Consider the following 20,435-nt stretch of genomic DNA (forward strand, 5'->3'; position numbering starts at 1 on the left):
TTTTTTTTTTTTTTTTTTGTTTTGTGATTGAGATACCAGCAGATACTGAAGAACATAGCCATAAAAGTTTCAAACCCTAAGACCTATAAACTAAAGTCTTGAATGATTTGACTATTTGAGGCTTAAGGACTTGCGGAGATTATTATTATCATGCTTTTCTAGCTCATATTTTTTCAGATACGACACATTTTTTTATGTCTTTCAGCTCAGTGGGATTAGAGGAAGATAGATTGCGAGATCCCACATCGATTGGAGAAAAATTAAACATTTCTTATGAGGGTGTGGGAATCTCTCCCTAGTAGATGTGGTTTAAAATCGTGAAGCTAACAATGATACGTAACGAATCAATGCGATTAATATTTGCTAATGGTGGACTTAGGCTGTCGCACATAACCCACTCAACGATTGCCTAGATTGTTTTCAAGCATCTAGGAATGTGATGAAGGGTCCCGTATCGACTATGGAGGAAGGTGATGATGATTACATAAATTAAGAAAATGACATCCATTAATGTGATAAACCGTTTGAGAGTGATTTTGAAATGAGACAATATTGATTTTGCTCCTACTTCTTTCTTAGTGCACTAGCATGCATTTAGTACTCTTATAATTGGCCAAACGGGATCTTCATATCAAGGAGTTCCTCCGTTGTTTTAGTTGACTAATCAGTCTTTTTCTTTCTAAATTGAAATTTTGATCATCCTCGTTCTTACTCTTTCGAACGATCACTTTGAATAGAAGGAAGAAAAATGAGTTTAAAAGGGAATTTGTCGGTAATTATGAGAAAGTGAAAAGATTATATATTGAGATCCAGCAAAAGCATGAAAAGAAGGTAGACGAGCATGTGGGTTGCCCCTCTCCTCTCCATTCAACCTCTCTCAATCCAATCCCTTATCCCAAATATTATCGATTAATCACTCAAAAGTTTATCTACTTTGGTTCTCGATTTCACTGGTTTAGAACGTGTCTTCGCAGGCACGCTTCTTATCTTTTTGACTCCGATATCATTTGTAACAGTTTAAGATTATTGTTAGTAGAAATTGTCTGTATTATTGTCGTATTTACTGGGGAGAGGTTTCTCCATAAATGTTTCATTCCTCTCTCCAATCGAGGTGAGATCTCACAATATCTCAGGAGAATGTCGTAGTCTATTTGAAAAGGAATGGATAAGCATTTTTGGGTGAGTGCCTTACAGCATCACATTCATGATGGACTTTTATTTTTTATTTTTATTATTATTTTCTTTATTTATTTACTTTTATTTTGCCTTTTGCTATATAAATACCAAAGAATTTGACTGTGTAAGCTTGATGTGGTGTAAAGCATCCCTTTTATTTTCTTTTATTTTTTATTTTACAAAATTTTATTTTATATATTTTGGGTCATAGGCTTATTCATTTTTTAATATATATAAAGACTAATGATTCTCATGTTTAATCATTTTTTTTCTCTTCAAAGAAGGAATTAATTCTTTTCTTTTTGGTAATTATTTTTCGTTTATTACTTTTTTTTTTATTTTAATTAAAAAAGAACAAGAGAGGGAGAAAATAATAAATAAAATACTTCTCGATTTTTCATTTTTTTAGATTTTAATTATATCCTTAAACTTTAAAAAATTTCATTATATTCTTGAATTTTAAAATTATTTTAAAAAAATTTGTTAAAATTAAATATAAGAAAATCGATGTAACAACCATACTATTATTTATTTTATAAAATCATAATTCAAAAATAAAATAAAAAAAAAACTCATAAAGGAAAAATAATTATAAAGATAATGAAACTTTATCAATAAAAATATATATATTTTCACTTGTTTTTTATAATTTTTTTTTCGAGAAAAGTAAGAGAAGAAGAGAATATAATTTTTTTTATTTAGATTTTCTTGCTAATATTTCATTAATTTAACATTTTAGAAAATATTAAAGTTATGAATTGACTATTTTCATATATGAAGGTATGAATAATTACATTATAATTTTTTTTTTCTTATTTCTAAAGAAATAAATTTGTTAAGAACTATAATATATAATGAATTATTTAAATGAATAGCCACCCGGGGACCACATTTGTCGGTACATAAAGTTATTATTATTTTATATATAAATATATTTATATTATTATAAAGAAAACCTTACACTACAACGCTATAACTAATTTAATAAAAATTTACACATTTCATGCTAACTATTTGTAACCGTAGGTGTGAAATTATCGACCCCGTCGAAAGCCATCGAGAATAAAAGCTTAAAGATCGAGAAACAAATTTAGAAAACGTCGATCGACTTTGAGAAGCCAACTGCCACGAGTATCGACTAAGCTTGGAGCCCACATGGTAAACTCCCATAGGGTAAGCCACGACCATAACCCCATGAGGATCAATTACCGACATAATTATTGTTCCATACAGGCCGGTCGATGGTTGAGAATGCTAAAATTTGATCTTTGCTCATAATCATTCGATTAAGTAATAGTTTAATCTTATAATGTTTATTATACTTAATGCCATAGAATCTGTGACGATGTTTTATAAACTATCTTATAGTACGACAAGTAGATACAAAAGTACGTCCAAAACACTTATTTCTTGTTCTCGATATCTACCATCGGGCTCAATTATTGACTTGAACATCATAGATCTTAAATTACACATATAGGTCGTGTCATCGTCCAAAGCTAGAGCTCTCTTCTATCACACATTTTTAAACAATCACGATCATATTTCTAAATACATCGAGCAAGTTATAAAAGATGAAACTTTTCAAACGTTCACGATGGCTCGTTATAGCTAGTTATAGACAATTTAAATTTCTCCGCTCTATAAATTCTAGGCAAAAATAGCGTGGACCAAAGAAATTTATTTTATAAAATTGAATTATTGCCCATGTTTTTATTACCAAAATTTGCATCATTTCAGTAAGAATTTATGTTGGGTTTAAATTTTGAAATAATTGTAGCTCTATAATGACACCGTCAAAATTTAAATTTTAAGAAAATTAATAAATTGGGTATAATGCATAAAATTTAAATTTCACGAACACGAAATCAAGCCTACTATATAGTCTATAACCTAACAATTAAGTTACGTAGACTATATATTAATCAATCGAGATATTTTTATAAAATTTAATGTATTTATGTCACGTGTATAGCGTTCAATAAATTATAACTATATTATAAAGTTTCAATTAATAAATTATAATATTTGTATAGAGAGAAATAAATAAATAAATTATAACAATAACATTGCAAAATTATATTTTTAATTTTTGAAATTGAATATTTGAATATTTGGGGAAAACAATTATTTAAGATAGACAGGTGTGGAACAGTCAAGAACCAAAATATTGAAGTTTTTAAGGATAAACAATTAAAAGTTTGACCAGCCACGTGGAGTTGACTGGCTTCAATTTTGTACGTATTTGAGGAAATTAAGAATTAAAGGTCAAATTATGTCCCAAAAAATAATATATGTTGGATTAAGTCTGAGATTAGTGAAGAATCCTTCATTTAACATTAATCAATCATGATTACTTCTAAAATCCTCCTAACTACATTAGACCTTGAATAACGTGAACAAATTGAACGAGCTTGGTTTGGTTAGTAGTGTCGACCCTTTATCTTGGAGGCTCGTCAGCCCATAAATTCTTGAGAACTGGTCGACAAGTCAAACGACGTAGAAGTTTAACGAACAAGTTGTTTCAATCTTCTTTTATCGTTTATTTATAGTCATTTCAAAGTGTAATAAACCTTTGTGACACCCGAATAAAGGAAAGGTACATAAATGAATCAAGAGGTGCAGAGGTCATTAGGTGTCGAATCGGGATTATAAATCGTGATTATATTAATGGAGAGAAAGAAAAAACCCCACAAAATGTTGGTAGAAGACAGCTAAAATATGTCGTCAGCCATGTGCTATCCAAATATATCTTTTTATTTAATTATTTATTATTATTATTCTTTTAACTTTGATATAAATATGGACCCTCTAACCATAGAATATACTTCAACTGTATGTGGGCTCCTTTCTTTACAAAGTTTATTTATTTTTTATTTTATAAATATTTAATGCATTATTTGATTTTTTTCCATCAAAGTATGTTCGATAAATTCTTAAGAATGGATGGTTATGTGGTTATGTCTTATAGGTTTTTGAATTTTAAACCATATCTAATAAAGATGCAACAATGGGTTTAACTACAAACAACGCAATGAGTTGTAGGGTTGAATCAAACTGCAAACTACGAACGATGCAACGAGTTGGAGGGTTGAATCAAACGGTAAAGTAAGAAAGATGCAACAATGGGTTTAATCAAACTGCAAACTACGAATGATGTAACAAGTTGTAGGGTTGAATCGAATTATAAAATATGAACAGTGCAACGAGTTGTAGGGTACAATCGAATTGCAAACTACAAACAGTGAAACGAGTTGTAGGGTACAATCGAACTGCAAACTACAAACAGTGAAATGAGTTGTAGGGTACAATCGAACTGCAAACTACGAACAGTGGAACGAGTTGTAGGGTTTAATCGAGCTGTAAACTACAAACAATGCAATGAATTGTAGGGTTGAATCGAAATGCAAACTATAAACGATGGAACGAGTTGTAGGGTTCAATTGAACTGCAAACTGCAAAGGATGGAACGAGTTGTAAAGGAGAGGTGGACGCAAATTATTCTCCTTTAATACCCAAAAAGATTGACATGGAAGAGACATAGAATCATAATATTGAAATGTGTGAAGCAGACATATTGAAGAAATAAACAACGAAAAGAAAGGGAGATAGGGGCAAAGGCCAAAAAGAGGGGGGAGGAGATGCTTGGTTGCACATGGCTATGGAAAATTCATTAGCCAAAAGAGCAGGAACCGCCTTGCCCCACTTGGATATCTCACTTCCAAAGCCTCCTAAACCACACGTTTTGGTCCCTCAAACCACCCTTTAATGCTTGCAAAAACCTCTTTTATTTTTCAAGTCTCTTCCTTTTTGAACCCCAGCGGTTGTAGGCCCCATTGTCCCTCAAAATTGCTATATATTGCCTTCAAAACTCTCCCATTTTGCTCACTCATCTGCCTCACATTATTTCTTCTGGTAATCATCTTGCCTTCTCTCTCTCTCTCTCTCTCTCTCTCTCTCTCTGTAGTGAAAATGGGCAATAATGTTCGTTTGAAAATGGGAAAAAATTGAAGTAGAAGATTTGCTGAATGAAATTTGAACTTTCTGTTTTGCAGGAATGGGTTCTGTTCTTTTGTTTTTGGCAGGCTTCTATGCCATAGTTTCATCTGTTGATGCCTATGCAGGTGGAGGGTGGAGGGGCGCTCAAGCTACCTTCTATGGTGGGAGTGATGCTTCTGGGACAATGGGTATGCTCCAAAACAGCCATTACTTAATAGTTAGTTCTCTGAGGACTTTTTACAAACAGTTGGCGGGCAATGTGAAACATGGCTGAAATTTTGTGCAGGTGGGGCTTGTGGGTATGGCAACTTGTACAGTCAAGGATATGGAACAAACACGGCTGCTTTGAGTACGGCTCTGTTCAACAATGGGTTGAGCTGTGGTTCTTGTTATGAGATTAGGTGCACCAGTGGCCGTAAATGGTGCCTACCAGGCTCCATTGTGGTCACAGCCACCAATTTCTGCCCTCCAAATAGTGCCCTACCCAACAACGCTGGAGGGTGGTGCAATCCTCCATTGCAGCACTTTGATCTCTCTCAGCCTGTCTACCAACACATTGCTCAGTACAAAGCAGGAATTGTGCAGGTTGCCTACAGAAGGTAAACCATGAAAACTGAATTTAAAAGTGCAGGGGTGTGTTTTAAGGTGGCATCTTGTAAGGACTCAAGCTCACCAGCTAACCGATATTGTCCTATTTGGACTTTTTCTTTCCGACTTTGACTCAAGGTTTCTAAACTCACAGCTAATAAATATTGTATTTTTTTTAACTTTCCCTCAAGGTTTCTAAACACACTGCTAATATATATTGTCTCTTTGAGATTTTCATTTCGAGCTTTCTTCAAGATTTTTAAAACATGTCGACTAGGGAGACGTTTCCACACCCCTTATGATGTTTCATTCTCCTCTCCAACCGATGTAGGATCTCACAATCCTCATCATCCACCCCCTTTAGGCCTAGCGTTCTCGTTAGACCTCGTTCCTTTCTCCAATCGATGCGTGACCCCACCAAATCTACCTTCTTTAGGGCCCAGCGTCCTTGTTGGCACATTGCCTCATGTTCACCCTCCTCGGAGCTCAACCTCCTTGCTGGCACATTCTCCAGTGTCTGGCTCTGATATCATTTATAACAACTCAAGCCTACAAACTAACAGATATTTGTTCTTTTGGATTTTTCCTCAAATTTTTTTAAAACTTGTCTGCATGGAAGATGTTTCCATACCTTTTATGTTTGGGTCTCCTCACACATTTCACTTAACAGGGTTGGTGGGTTTGTTTGTTTTTGTAGGGTACCCTGCAGGAGAAGGGGAGGGATAAGGTTCACCATCAATGGCCACTCCTACTTCAACTTGGTGCTCATCACAAACGTGGGTGGTGCTGGTGATGTTCATGCAGTTTCCATCAAAGGTTCAAGAACCGGTTGGCAAGCAATGTCAAGGAATTGGGGACAGAACTGGCAGAGCAACAGCTTCCTCAATGGCCAAAGCCTGTCCTTCAAGGTCACCACCAGCGACGGCCGGACAGTCATTTCCAACAACGTTGTCCCAGCCCGCTGGTCCTTTGGACAGACTTACAGTGGTGCTCAATTCTAATTCATTACCTTCTCTAGATAAAATAAGCTTATGACTTTTCTTATTCTTTCTTCTTTTCGTTTACCTTAAAGTATACTGAGTAGTAGATATATAGGAGTGCTTGAGTCAAAAAATGAGGAAAGGGCTCTTTTTTATCATTTTGATTTGTCATAATCCAGCCCATCGCTGGCAGATATTGTCCGCTTTGACCTGTTACGTATCGCCGTTTGCCTCACAGTTATAAAACGCGTCGACTAAGAAGAGGTTTCTACACCCTTATAAAGAATGTTTTGTTCTTCTCTTCAACCGACTAGGAGTCGATTCAAATTGCAGCATTGAATGGGTGCTCAACTGGCAACTTATTGTGATTTTTTACCCTGACTTTTGCTGTAATGAAGCAAAAGTTGGCAGAGGTGGGCTTTAACCACCCGCCTGCATCTTAGTTGTAACCATTGGGAGTTCATTGTAATCATTAACCAGCTTTCTGCTGGGCTACTTGTGTTTTCTTGTATTATTGGTTGCTGAAAGTGTAAATGTTCAGTATCCTCAAGTAATGAAAGTTCTGTTACTCTGTTTATTTGTATTAATGAATTCAGTCTGCCTTCCTCTGTTATTCTTTCTTCACAACTGCCCCTAAATAAAATTTCAAGTCACCTTGTCCATTGCTATGTGAATGTCTCTAAAATCTAATCCCAATTGTTTGGTATCATAGCCTTGGACCTTTTGGTGTAATAGAACTTGTATTGCTGTTCTTATCTTTCATCTTCATGGAGTTCAGAGGGTCGGTTCAAGGTTTTTGTGCGGTACAAAATTAGAACTTAGAAAAGTTCTAATCCATATTCACTCACTGAATTGTTTGGTTCATAACTCTCATTTATTTGGTCATTACCCTCACGAGCAAGATCACGTCCCTCATTACGAGCTTGTACACATGCTTCTAGAGTTACTCGGTTAGCTACGGCACCTGGTGCATTACCCCAAGGGTGCCCCAAAGATCCTCCACCGAATTGTAGTACAGAATCATCTCCAAAAATCTCGGGTAGAGCAGGCATATGCCAAACGTGAATACCACTGGCAGAACACCGAGTAAAGAGATCCAATCTTGGGTGAAATAAATAGCTTCGACCTTTTTCAACAAAATCATCGCGTGGTAAATCAACAAAGCCTAAAGTGATGTCTCTTTCCCCTTCAAGTTAACCTACTACAGTACCAAGTGAATATGGTCTCCACCAGACAGACGTAAACGCTTTAGCTAGTACACGGAAGTGCATACCATGATTCTTTTGTCTATCAATAATAGCATGCAGTGCACGGTGAATGTGAAGTAGACCATTATCTCAGCAATAATGAGCCAAGCTAGTATTTGCATGGTTCATGTGTGAAAATTAGTATTGTTATGCCTCTTTCAGAGATAGGGTAGAAGTCATTGTCATTTTGTATTTGCTAAGAGACAATTGAGAGATATACTTCAAATATTTTGGTCTATGAACCATGGATGCAAGAGAATTTCTTCTATCAAAATCATATAAATCTGTCTCTGTTTAATTTCTATTTGTGGATTGTGAGTGCATTTTGCTTCCACTACAACAATTGGGTATTAAAACATTTTGATGTCAGCGATACAACAGTCATAAAAAACATAAAAAAAACTTAGTCTGCAAAGATAGTGTGGTAATTCAATAAAAGAAACGAAATCAAAAAATGTTTTGCTTATTGATGGCCTTCATCACATAGGACGGATAAGTTACTAAACATTTTGGATTTGTTTCAGCTAACTGGAGAGCTGAAGAAGACATTTAACTATAACTTGTATGCTATGATGTTGCTATGTTTATTTACAGCTCCATGTCAGCGGGAGCAAATGAAAGACAGTACCTTAGCTGCCAAAAAGATAGACAAGGATAAAGCAAAAAACAACTCCTTGAAAGATCATTTCATGGAGAGAGTAAGCACCGAGCCTCCTCCTTCGCCCGCCTGGTGACAGCCTCGAGAGGGTTGTAGTTCTGAAATTGTGTGTATATTAGGCTAGGCTTCTTCTTCCTGTATTCTATGACACCTCCACAATCAACTTTTCCACCATTGCTATAACTGTATGTAATTCATAAGTTTCAGTCAGTTGCTGCAAGAAATGAAACACTCACTAGCTTTCCACAAAGTTCATATCCTTCACTCATTCACTAAGAAAGCAGAACAAACTTTTGATTTCTATCATACATCAGACAAGTTGTTTTCAAGGATGATTATATAACAGTACACACAAAGCCTTGATTTTCCAAAATATGTGCTTTAGTATAATGTTCGGCTAAGAATGAGAAATTTGACGCATTAAGAGATTGAATGAAAAAGAAGTGTTAGTCTTTAAATGCTCTAAACAACAAATAGTCTTCAAAAACATTGTGCTGATAATAAAAGCAGTTTAAAAGGGCAAGCTTACTTATGGAAATAAGTGATCGTCTAGCAATGAAACAGCACAAGGGCCAGAAGAAGAAGCCCAATTGAGTTGGGCGGTGTCGTAGTTCCCATTAACACGATAATCTACAGGATTTACTGGTAGTTTCATCTCTGCTGCTGGTTGAAATCTCGGGTCATTAAAAAAGTTGACATTATAAGACATGTAGGAATTTTGCCCTCCTAGCTGGGGCCTTAGAGGTTCTGTTCTGGTTAGTTCAGGGAGGACGCCATTCTCGTGTCCAGAGTTCGAAATCTCAGGACTTCTACCCGTGCCGAAATAACCAGGGTAACTAGCAAAAGAGGAACTTGCAGAGCACTCCACATCCCTAAGAGAAAGAAAAGACAATATATTCAATAGTAGTTTTCTGTAATATTATCACGTTACAAGCTCATTCATACAGTAATATAAACAATTATCTAGTTTCTTCCACTTCCTTGCACTGCTTTTAGTCTAATCACAAAGTTACACATAGTTGATTCATTCTTACCTATGGGGAGCGAAGTTGGGATCATCATGTAACACTATATTTTGAGCATCACTGGGAATCCAAGAGTAGTGTTGGAGTTGTTGAAGCTGTTGCTCAACACTCATATCGAAAGGAAGATGCATTCCATCCTGCATCTGCAATCAAAGTAATTTTACAAAATCTTTGAAGTAGCGAAAACTACCACCGAACTAAAAGGATATATTAGTTGATAGGTCAGAATTTTTATTATATTCCTAATGCTCTCCCGACTCGCTTGTAAGTGTGTAGCTTAGAACGAAAAGCCATAAGCGACCACAATACTAATGGGGTCAGGAAGAAACTTAAGCACGACTTCCTTTCTAATTTAATACCATAATTACTAAAAACCCACAAACTTGAGCTGATTAGTTAGGACTTTTATATATACTCTTGATAATATCCGAGCTAGTCGAGGCATTCTTCACCTGATTAGCGAACTCTAGTGGCACTGGAGGATGCTTCTGTAGATTTTCCTGCCAAAATAAGTGAAATTTTTATTATAAGATTCCAGTATACAAAACCCTAAACAAGAAGGAACAGTGTAGTATGTAGAGAAAACAGGAATTTAATTAAATTGCTATAATTCAAAGGATTGTTCTCCAGCACCAACCACAACAGAAATGAAATGATTGATACCTTGTGCACTCGAACTTGATTAAGTGATTCTCTCAACGAATCCTCCATTTGGGCCAAATGATCGACGTTGTTGATCTTTTCAGGATTACCCCAAAAGCTGCAGAGAATAAACAAGAAAATACAAAATTTGGGAACAGCAAAAAGTTAACTTAACAAACTAGATTCAAAAGATTTGCGGCCATTGACCTTAATCTCTGATGTACTTCAGAAAGTTGAGTCCGTAAGAACTTTGCTTGGCCAGCCAAATCCTGCCATTATTGATCATCAACAACGAGTTCTAAACAAATCGTACATACCAATAAAGCTAGTCCAAAGGTGTGTGTACCTCAATCGTTTGGCTACTGAAACAAAAAGAAAAACAAACGAAAATATATCAAAAGATTGTTGCGCAATTATGAACTCCATGAGGCTAACCAGAGTGTATTGTACCTTGTCCCAAGGAAATCTTGTATGTTGACATCGTGGTCCAATTTCTTAAAAGTCTTCCGCAGTGCCTAGAAGATTCAAAAGAAATTGACGAAACGCATAATGGAGATAAGTATGTATTGGAATTTTGATTTCTGTAAAAGGGGGAAAGAATCAAGTGAAATTGATTGTGAAATTACTTACTTCAAGGCTTTCCAATTTCCTGATCCAATCAGAGAGAACACATGTCAGTGGCCAATTATGAATCCTATCAAAAGTTGTATGTTTGATGCTCAGATGAATTGCTCAACTATTATCACTATTTAAGTGATTCAAAACTATTTTCAAATCGTATAAAAAAGTGTTCTTCAAAAGGGATCGAGGTTAAATTATATATTTTCCTTGTTTGAATGCCGAGTGGAAGGAAACGATAGAGCTACGCTCAAATAAACTTCAATCACATATATAATTTTTTAGATAATAATTATGACTATATTTTATATTTTTATATCCATTTAATCCATATCCCCTTGATGGATTTATTCTTAAAAATTGTTTTTGTAACAAAATTATTTTATTTTTTGTTAAATTTAAATGCATAAAATTGATTTAAATATATACCTTCTAAATTATATGATAAAATTGTTCATAAATTAACTAGTTCGTAATAAAAATTCTTTTATGGTTAACACCATTTGACCAATTATATAGTTGAAAATACTAAAACACAAAATACAACTTTTTTTTTATTTTTTTTCAAATAACACCCTTACATTAAAAAAAAAAAAAAAATCACTAAATTTCTTTTAACATTCAGATATCAATAAATGAGACATTTCATATTAACACACAATTGAAAATAAAATAAAATTAACAAAATCCATTAATTTTTTTAAGAACTTTTTTTTTTTTTTTAATCCTCCAACTTTTTGGTCAATAATATATTGATGTTAATGTTGATATTATGATTTCAAATCAATAAAAACAGCTCGAAATTAGTTATTATTTATATTTTTGTTAACTAGAATTTGAATCTCCACGTATTTTATATACTTTGTTTATATATTTATAAAAGATAATGAAAAAGATAAACCATGGTAGAAGAAATGTGCAATTTAAATGATGGTACAAACTACAAGGCTTCGATCCTACCTTTTGGCTCTTTCCTGGGGAGTTTGTTGAGCAAACTTAGCGATCACTTCTTCAATGCTGCAAAAACAAGAAGGGAAAAAGAGAAGAATTCAAATTATGAATGTATTGAAGAACAATCAATTACAACTATTCTACCCATTCATCATCCAGCTAAGTTAATCTCAACCATTCTATTCTTTCATGATCCCATGCATTCATCATTCATGATCCAATACTGAGTTAATCTCAACCATTCTACTCATTCATGATCCTAAGTTAATTTCAACCATTTTGCTCATTCATGATCCTAAGTTAATCTCAACCATTTTGCTCATTCATGATCCTAAGTTAATCTCAACCATTTTGCTCATTCACTAAGTTAATCTCAACCATTCTGCTCATTCACTAAGTTAATCTCAACCATTCTGCTCATTCACGATCCAATGCTAAGCTAATCTCAACCATTCTATACATTTACGATCCAATGCTAAGCTAATCTCAACCATTCTACTCATTCACGATCCAATGCTAAGTTAATCTCAACAATTCTACTCATTCACGATCCAATGCTAAGTTAATCTCAACCATTCTACTCATTCACGATCCAATGCTAAGTTAATCTCAACCATTCTACTCATTCACGATCCAATGCTAAGTTAATCTCAACTATTCTACTCATTCATGATCCAGCACTACGTTAATCTCATTACGGTAATGCAAATACATTATTCACGATCCGGATTTACATAAAAAGAAATTGAAATTTCTTAAAACGGAAAAGCATACCTGCGCTTTCCAGAGCAGAGAGAAGGTTTTCCAGTCGGCGAAAACATGAGAAGAATAATATCAATATCGCATAAAATGGATAACTCATTAGCTTTCTTGATGATACCGTGCTTTCTTTTGGCGAAAGTTGCTTGGCGGCCATTTGTATTGTCCAGCCTCTTGATCTTGAGCTTTACTCTCCCCATTCTTCACAAACCATCATCCTTCTCTTCCTCTTCTCACTCTGCAATAAACATTCCTTTGGAATCGGCTTTTCGTTTTCACCACGAATTTCCAATTGCATTGTACCAAAACCCCCCGCGATCTTCTTCCGATGGAGATAGGGTTTGTTGTATCTCTTTTCCGTTCTGTTACAAAATTGATGGGTTCTGTTTACGAGATGCGATGAGCAAGAAGGTATTAACCACATGTTGATAATAATTTGCGGTGGAAAATTACCAGCCGTTTTTAACCACTAAATTGTGTACGGTTACCAATTAATTTTATTTTAACAGCATACACATTTACCGTTGAGGCAACAAGATTATGCTTCCTCGTTTCCTTTTAGTTTTCACATTATTCAATTAAACACTCTGGGTGAATTATAAACCTCTAATCTTTGAGTAAATTGTATTTTTATTTTTAATAGATGGATTATGTTTAGGTTAGTTTAATTTTTATCTTCTACGGAAAGATTTCGTTCGAATTTAGTGGTTAAAAAATTAGGGTTTCGTAAAAAAAAATGGAGAAAATTCATTTTTTAAGCATGCTAGTTGCCCGTACCAACCTCTCGATCTTCTCCCTCACCCTCTCCCACCTAATCTTCGCAACCAATACCAATCTGGGAGTAGGGAATACTTCGTTACACTCTCCGACCAATGTACCAATGTGGGATTGAGGAATCTACTTTTCATTACCCTCTCCCACCAATATATCAATATGGGATCAAAGAACGTTTCGTTCCCCTCTTCAACCAACATGAGATTTCACAATCCACCTCTAAGGAGCCCAACGTTTTCACAGGCCCATCAAATGTGAAAAATTCAAGCTCACAATATTGTCCGCTTTGGCCCATTTTAAAACGCGTCTATTGAGAGAGGTTTCTACACCCCAAATGTTTCATTCTCCTCTCCAACACATGAAAATTATATATTAATAATATAATATATCAAATAAATGACTTTTTTTCAATAAGCAATAAGCAAAAATGGTAAATAGTTATCAAACATATTTGGATTTCTAATTAAAAAAACAAATAAAAAATAGAAAATAGTCAAATATGTTTAAATAACATTTAAAATTATTTTTCAAATCTCCATAGTTTAAAATTTTATTGACCAAAAAAATACTGTATATAAATTTTATGAGCCAAAACTATAATTTACCAATTTATTTATTTTCCGGTAATTTTATAAAACATTATCAATACAGTTTTAAAGAAATAAGCTTTTTAAGTAAAATAAAACATCTGGTCCACTTCTCTTCTTCATCGTCTTCCTCCACAGGAAACAAATCTTCGGTGTCTGAAATGATAAGCAGAGTCCAAAATCTTCCTCCATGCAATCGCTTCCTCTTTCCTCGGTCCTCAACCCCATCTCTTAACCCTATGAGAAACCCCAATTTCAGAAAACCTCGGTTCACCATTTCCCTCAATTCCCAATTCTCCGACCATTCCGACGCCGGCCTTCATTTCCGGCAGAAGATACTCTACCTCGAGAATCACCTTCATGTCGATTTCCGGAAAGCATTCCGTGAAAACCCCGATTCTCGCTCCGCCACTCTCTCCGCCGTCAAGTCCGTCGAGGTCTGTCTCTCTTCCATGGGACTCGAGCTCTCTGCAGTCGGCCGCGTCCTCGACATGTACCCTCAGCTTCTCACTTCAGACCCGGACTATGATCTTTACCCCATCTTCGATTTCCTTCTTAATGAGGTTCAAATTCCATTTCCCGACATTCGGAAATCCATAGTTCGATGTCCTAGACTTCTCGTCTCCGACTTGGACCTTCAATTGCGACCTGCGTTGAAGTTCTTGCGCGACCTAGGTTTCGTTGGGTTGAATGCCATCACGTCCCAGACGACATTGCTACTGGTCTCGAGCGTTGAACATACGCTTCTGCCCAAGATTCAGTACCTAGAAAATTTGGGCTTATCGCACAAGGATGTGGTTAATATGGTATTAAGGTCTCCGGCGTTGTTGACTTATAGCATTCAAAACAATTTGGTTCCTAAAGTGGATTATTTCTTAGGAGACATGAAGGGTGATTTATCGGAATTGAGAAGGTTTCCGCAATATTTTTCGTTTAGTTTGGAGAGAAAGATTAAGCCGCGTCATCGTTTATTAGTTGAGCATGGATTGTCACTTTCTTTGTCGAAAATGCTGAAGGTTAGTGATGGGGAGTTCACTGCAAGGCTGTTAGAAATGCGTCTGCAGTCGTCGACGGCAGATGGTTGAAGTGAGTTACTTGCTTCTTTTAGTTTCATAGTTTCTTCATAGTTTCTTCGGATGTGATTATTTATGAAACTATACGTCTATAATAGTGTATTTTCACTGTACATTCTAGAAAAGTAATTATAGAATCTTCTGTCTTTGTTAAAATTGAAAGTATTTCACTTGATTTCCTTGCTTATGGCTCTCTGCAATATAGAAGTGAGTTTGGCTGGACTTGAACAACGATGACTTAGAACCAGTGGCTTCTTACTGTCGACAACTACGTTGAATTATGGATGATAGCGAGTCCATCAATTGATTCGTAGTGTAGCTATGGAGTTAACTTTCAAGTGGTATTAGTAAGCTATGCGCATGTTTCATGTTGCTGCAGCCAGTAATAATTCACATAATCCATTTATAGGTAGTTGGCATTTGGACTTCTTTGACGATTTTGTTCGTCAAAGTCTTAGATTGGCGACCAAGTCCCTTATCCTTCTCGTTTCCAAGGGAGGGGCCAACCTTTCCGGTAGAAAGAAGTTAGGTATGAGGTTCAACTGGGTGTCAAGGTACTCTTTCCGTCTTCATGGTAAAGACAAAATCTGTGCTATTACTTTAAAAACCTCTAATTTTTTTGGAAAAGCAAATGAGAAAGAAGTATGATCTATGATCTTCTGTTAGCCAAGTCTCCCGCGCTTAATTCTTTGATAGAGACAGACCAACCGAAGCACTTCCTAAGTTGGGAATGTTGATGTTTTTATGATACAAGATCTTGATTGATGCTCCAGCATCGGTACCTCTAGCTCACCATGTTTAACTAGGACTTTGAATCTAAAGAATTTGTAATCTTAGAACAAGCTTACGTGAATAGGATTTGTTTATACAACCAAGTCCTTTAGTACTAGTAATTTATAATTTTAGAAGTATCATTTGGGACAGTGATGATTACCTTTCGCAAATGTTCGATGAATCCTATTTTCAATGATACCAACGCATCTTGTTTAACGACTCTTTTGGACAACTTTTTAATTGTGGGATTGACACCGTATGCAGTGTTTTCACCAAATGGATTAGATTCTACATACCACAAGGACCTGTGGTTCTTCAAATGCTAAAACTTGTAGTCCTGGCATCTTGGTATTGAGATAAAAATGATATTTTGTATATACAATTTACAATGCCTGTGTTTAATTAAGTGGTACACATGGTTGTATGCAACTTATTTGATAATAGGCCTTTCACTTATTTGATGCTTCTTATGAGCTGTCTGGCAACGGTGATTTAGTAGACGATGCTTCACTTGCAACAACTAAAATATATGGATCTTTATACTCCTTGTGGGTCTCTTGTGCTTTTCATTTATTGTTTTTTTTGCTTCGTAATGAAGTTCAACATGTTTTGTGTGAGATTCCTGATCTGTTGGAGAAGGGAATGAAAAATTCTTTATAAAGGTGTAGAAACCTCTCTCTCGTAGACGCGTTTTAAAAACCAAAAACCTTAAGGGAAAACTCAAGAGAGAAAATCCAAAGAGAATAATATCTGTTAGCGGTGAGCTTGGACTGTTTATTTTGAGTGGGAATTAATCAGATGGTCATAGTCAAGTAGATGGGGTGAAGAAAAAGTTTGCATTGCCTCCAAATATCTATTATTGTTTCTACTATTTTTGAACTGGAATCCCCATCTGTCCCACACACACGTGCTGCTATATGAAATCCTGGATGAATATCGCTGGTGTTAGTTTATGTCAACTTTTTCCTTCCTTCGTGCAGGAACTGTGATTGAAATGATCTTACAGCTCAATCGACAGGAGCAGCCATTGCACCATGTTCATCTGTTAATGCAGGCCTTCACTATTTAACTTGGTTGGAGTTATTTGCAAGATTGTACCCATCTTGAGTGAGATCATCAGTCAGAATGTTTGCTGTTTGAACAGAGAATACGCAAAATACAAAGCCTCAACACGTCCGCAATTACCACCATTTGTTGATGCAATGCAGTCCCTGACTACCGTAGTTGGTTGGTTTGAGAGACTTGCAAGGTTGGCCCCATTGCAAATCACATCATCACATCTGAAATGTAATTTCCTGTTATCATTACAAGAACTCTCAACTTTTATATTATAATACCTTGGTCATTGTTTGAAATTCATCAGAAAGAACATGTCGTTGGATTTGCTAAAGGCTCAAACTTTAAGGAAGAAAGGGACGGGTGAACCCCCAAATCCAATGGTAAGGCAATGCCAATCTCTGGCTCATTAATGTTGGACAAGAAATTTTATTTCTAGTGGAAGAAAGTTAGTGGGAAAATGGAACAAGATATTGTTCCACCAAAGTTAGAAATAATGAGAGATTTCATACTGCGTGATGATTCATTTGGTTGTTGAAACATGAGCCGAGCAACCCGGTTTCTTGTTGCAGAGATGCATCAATGTCGCAGTTCAGATTACAGGGTACGTTGTCCATTACATGGCAGATTTTGAAGGGTACAGTTGGAGAGGGCCTATCTCTTTCTCTGTTTCTCGGGACAGCAAATGCAAATTGGGGTCTGCAGTCGTCACCCTCTAGACCCTTTTTTTTCTTCCTACAATCAATTTGCTCAGACACAGAGAGAGAGGGGATCCTGTCCCATTCTTTAATCATTCACCCTCGAAGGATGAGATGAATTTTGATTTGAAATTCATGGTCTTCATTTAATTCTGTCTCTACACAGTATTCATACATTATGGATCCGGTCTGGCTGCTTGTCTCTAACACAGATCTGATTCACAGGAGAACGAATGTTCTGCAGAAGTTAAGTTGGTTACACTTATATTGTGCATTTGATATCACTAGCTTAGTTTATACATCAGGCGTTGAAATGGAAGTGATTTTGGTCTTGGGTATTTGTTATTTGTTTGTTTTCTGCATTGAAGAGTACCCTTCGCCACTACCATTAGTTTCCATTCCGGATCCTTCAAGGGAGCAAACCCAACCGAATCTCATTTATATTGTGGGCCATTTCCTTGCCAAATTCTTTAATTACAGACTCATTTTCAGGCTCATAGCTACCCTTTGCTCCTCTGCTGGCCATTTGGGGTTGAAGAAGGTTAGTTGGCACTGCCATGTTGATGGGGTTCCTCATTTTTCTTTCTAGGAAGAAGCCAAAACAAATGAGGTTTTTCTGTCAGCATTACATTATAACATAACCCAGTCTGAATTGCTGTCATAACTTGATGACATTATTTGTATGATCTAAGTTGATGAAAATTCCAAAGTTTCACCACCTGGAAAGCCATAAGATTTGGCTGATAGTTTTGGGTCTTGTTGTTCATGATGAGAAAGGGAGAGAAGAGAATGAAGAGGACAGAGTGTTTGCACAAGTGTGTGAGAAGGGGATCCTAAGTTTGCTTGTTCAGGTAAGCTGTCAAAAGTCACAATAATTCTGCTATTAGGAAGCTGTCAGAGGGTCAGTTCTGTAGGGCAAGAAATGCCGCACGTGGGATTGGCAGAAGAAAGAAACAAATGCCAAAAACTTAACCTCCAAAGAAATTTTAAGACCTTTTTTCGTTGTTTTGGTGCACATCAGACCAGACCAGAAAGGAAGTAAGTTAACGAAGGGGGGAAATTTAGGCGTTGAGCAATACTGTTGCACAGTTTTACTTGTCAACATTGCCTTCATTTTCTGCTTCTTCCTTCTGTCCTTTGTCTGACTGCACCCTACACGAAAACAAACCTTTTCAAATCATTGTCACTTTTTCTAAATACGTTCATTGATGAATGCAAATTACTGTGATTATCCCATAATACAGTTCAAACAGGCAGCTTTCTTTTGTTATACTTATTGAATCCTTCATAAACTAAGAGAATCCCTTTTTTAAAGCTGAATATAGCTCAATGAAGGAAGCTTTTATTATCATCTTTAAGACTGATTCTCCAATCTCCACCCCACATTTGTCTGACTTTTTTCTTTAAAAGAAAACCCCTCTAATTTTTTCTAGCTCTTACTCGTTGAAGTCAGTTATTGTCTTTTTTTCTTTGGGGCTCTCTCTTGAAGTTTCAAAACGTGTCTACCATAGAGAAGGTCTAGTCTTACTCCAACCAATGTCTCTCACCGTCTGTTGATTGGATCTGATATCATTTGTAACAATTCAAGTTTACCACTAGCAGATATTATTTGTTTTGGTCCGTTACGTATCACTGTTAGCCTCATGATTTTAAAACACGTCTGTTAAGGAGAGATTTCCACACCCTTATGAGGAATGTTTCGTTTCCCTCTCCAACCGTTGTGAGATCTCACAATCCACCCCCCTTGGGAGCTCATCGTCCTCACTAGCACAATGTCTGATGTTTGGCTCTGATGCCATTTGTAACGGTTCAAGCTCACAGCTAGTAGACATTGTCCACTTTGGCCCGTTACCTATCGCCTTCAGCTTCACAATTTTAAAACACATATACTAAGAAGAGGTTTCCACACTCTTATAAAGAGTGCTTCGTTATCTTCTCCAACCGATATGTGATCTCCCAATTTGTAAATGTGATTGATCTCTTCAAAAACATGTTTAGTATACCTCGAGAGTACTTGACCCATAACAAAGCGTAAGCACAGTGATACCAGCTCATTGGGAGGGTACTGTCAATAAAAGGAGTACTTCCAAAGAAAAGGGTAGGGTGCTTTTTATTTGGTACCGTAACCATTAACTCAAAATCTCATGAAATCTCTTTTTTTTTCCCTTTTTGTTTTGGTTGGCTTGTTAGGGAGTAAAACCAAACCATGAAGGCAAGAAGAGTAAAAGGGGTGTTCTTTTATGATCCTAAAAGAAGCAAAGTTGAAAAGTACCTGAAAGGGGATTTTGGTTTTGTGTATAAAGCCAAATGGAGTATAGATATCCAGTGCTACAAAATCAGATTGGTAGATGGTTTAGGAAGGAAGGGCAGATGAAGAAGCATGAGTGTGAGATGTTTGGGTCAGAGAGTTTGATAAGTCATTAATGGAGATAGTGTGTTGTTTGGTTAGTAGTTGTTGTTCAAACCTCCCTTTCTTGACCATTACTGTTCACTCCATTGTCACAGTTGATAGTACATTCCTGATACACTGTGCCAAACAATGCCAAACAATGAAATGAATGAAACGTCTGATTTCGGGATTCCCAATGAGATAATAATAATAAAGAGAGAACAAGAAAGAAGATCACTCTCTAATTTATGCTTCCAAGTTTGTTTGTTTCAATACTGTTGCAGATGTAAGCCTGAAGCCATTCATGTAATTTTCAGGTACATTCCTTAACATCAAAAACTCTACCTTTTCTTTCCCCTTTCTTTTACTGGTTTTCTAGTTTGGCCCCTCTTTTAACTCCGAATAGGGTGAGATCCCACGTTAATTGTAGAGTGAAATGAA

At 36.0% G+C, this 20,435-nt stretch overlaps 3 protein-coding genes across 7 annotated transcripts; 2 read left to right on the forward strand and 1 right to left on the reverse strand.

The window, feature by feature from the left end:
* The first annotated feature begins 5,004 nt into the window (after positions 1-5,004).
* LOC111467427 (expansin-A1-like) lies at positions 5,005-19,345 on the forward strand. Of its 2 annotated transcripts, XR_002714553.1 has the most exons (5): positions 5,005-5,091; positions 5,232-5,363; positions 5,462-5,774; positions 6,461-7,007; positions 19,279-19,345. XR_002714553.1 is itself a non-coding variant. In XM_023112323.1 (4 exons), the coding sequence occupies exons 2-4, from the start codon at positions 5,234-5,236 to the stop codon at positions 6,762-6,764; spliced, it is 747 nt and encodes a 248-aa protein (XP_022968091.1). In that variant the 5' UTR covers positions 5,005-5,091; positions 5,232-5,233; the 3' UTR covers positions 6,765-7,330. The 2 variants fall into 2 exon arrangements, 1 of the variants encoding a protein (XP_022968091.1); XM_023112323.1 differs by lacking the exon at positions 19,279-19,345 and having other exon boundaries at positions 6,461-7,330.
* LOC111467422 (agamous-like MADS-box protein AGL30) lies at positions 8,429-13,053 on the reverse strand. 3 transcript variants are annotated; one of them, XM_023112312.1, is made up of 11 exons: positions 12,659-13,053; positions 11,894-11,950; positions 10,946-10,964; positions 10,766-10,830; positions 10,662-10,674; positions 10,523-10,584; positions 10,337-10,433; positions 10,126-10,173; positions 9,683-9,816; positions 9,178-9,520; positions 8,429-8,831 (listed from the first exon to the last, which is right to left on the reverse strand). In XM_023112312.1, exons 1-10 carry the CDS (start codon positions 12,841-12,843, stop codon positions 9,178-9,180), a joined length of 1,023 nt encoding a protein of 340 aa, XP_022968080.1. In that variant the 5' UTR covers positions 12,844-13,053; the 3' UTR covers positions 8,429-8,831. The 3 variants fall into 3 exon arrangements, with proteins under 3 accessions (XP_022968080.1, XP_022968081.1, XP_022968079.1); XM_023112313.1 differs by having other exon boundaries at positions 9,683-9,810; positions 10,662-10,677; XM_023112311.1 differs by having other exon boundaries at positions 10,662-10,677.
* Positions 14,075-18,875, forward strand: LOC111467425 (transcription termination factor MTEF1, chloroplastic). 2 transcript variants are annotated; one of them, XM_023112318.1, is made up of 4 exons: positions 14,075-15,090; positions 16,832-17,138; positions 17,215-17,290; positions 17,480-18,875. In XM_023112318.1, exon 1 carries the CDS (start codon positions 14,166-14,168, stop codon positions 15,087-15,089), a length of 924 nt encoding a protein of 307 aa, XP_022968086.1. In that variant the 5' UTR covers positions 14,075-14,165; the 3' UTR covers position 15,090; positions 16,832-17,138; positions 17,215-17,290; positions 17,480-18,875. The 2 variants fall into 2 exon arrangements, with proteins under 2 accessions (XP_022968086.1, XP_022968085.1); XM_023112317.1 differs by having other exon boundaries at positions 16,832-17,100.
* Positions 19,346-20,435: the final 1,090 nt, after the last annotated feature.

This window comes from Cucurbita maxima, unplaced genomic scaffold, assembly GCF_002738345.1.
Source record: "Cucurbita maxima cultivar Rimu unplaced genomic scaffold, Cmax_1.0 Cma_Scf00034, whole genome shotgun sequence".
Lineage (NCBI taxonomy): Eukaryota > Viridiplantae > Streptophyta > Magnoliopsida > Cucurbitales > Cucurbitaceae > Cucurbita > Cucurbita maxima.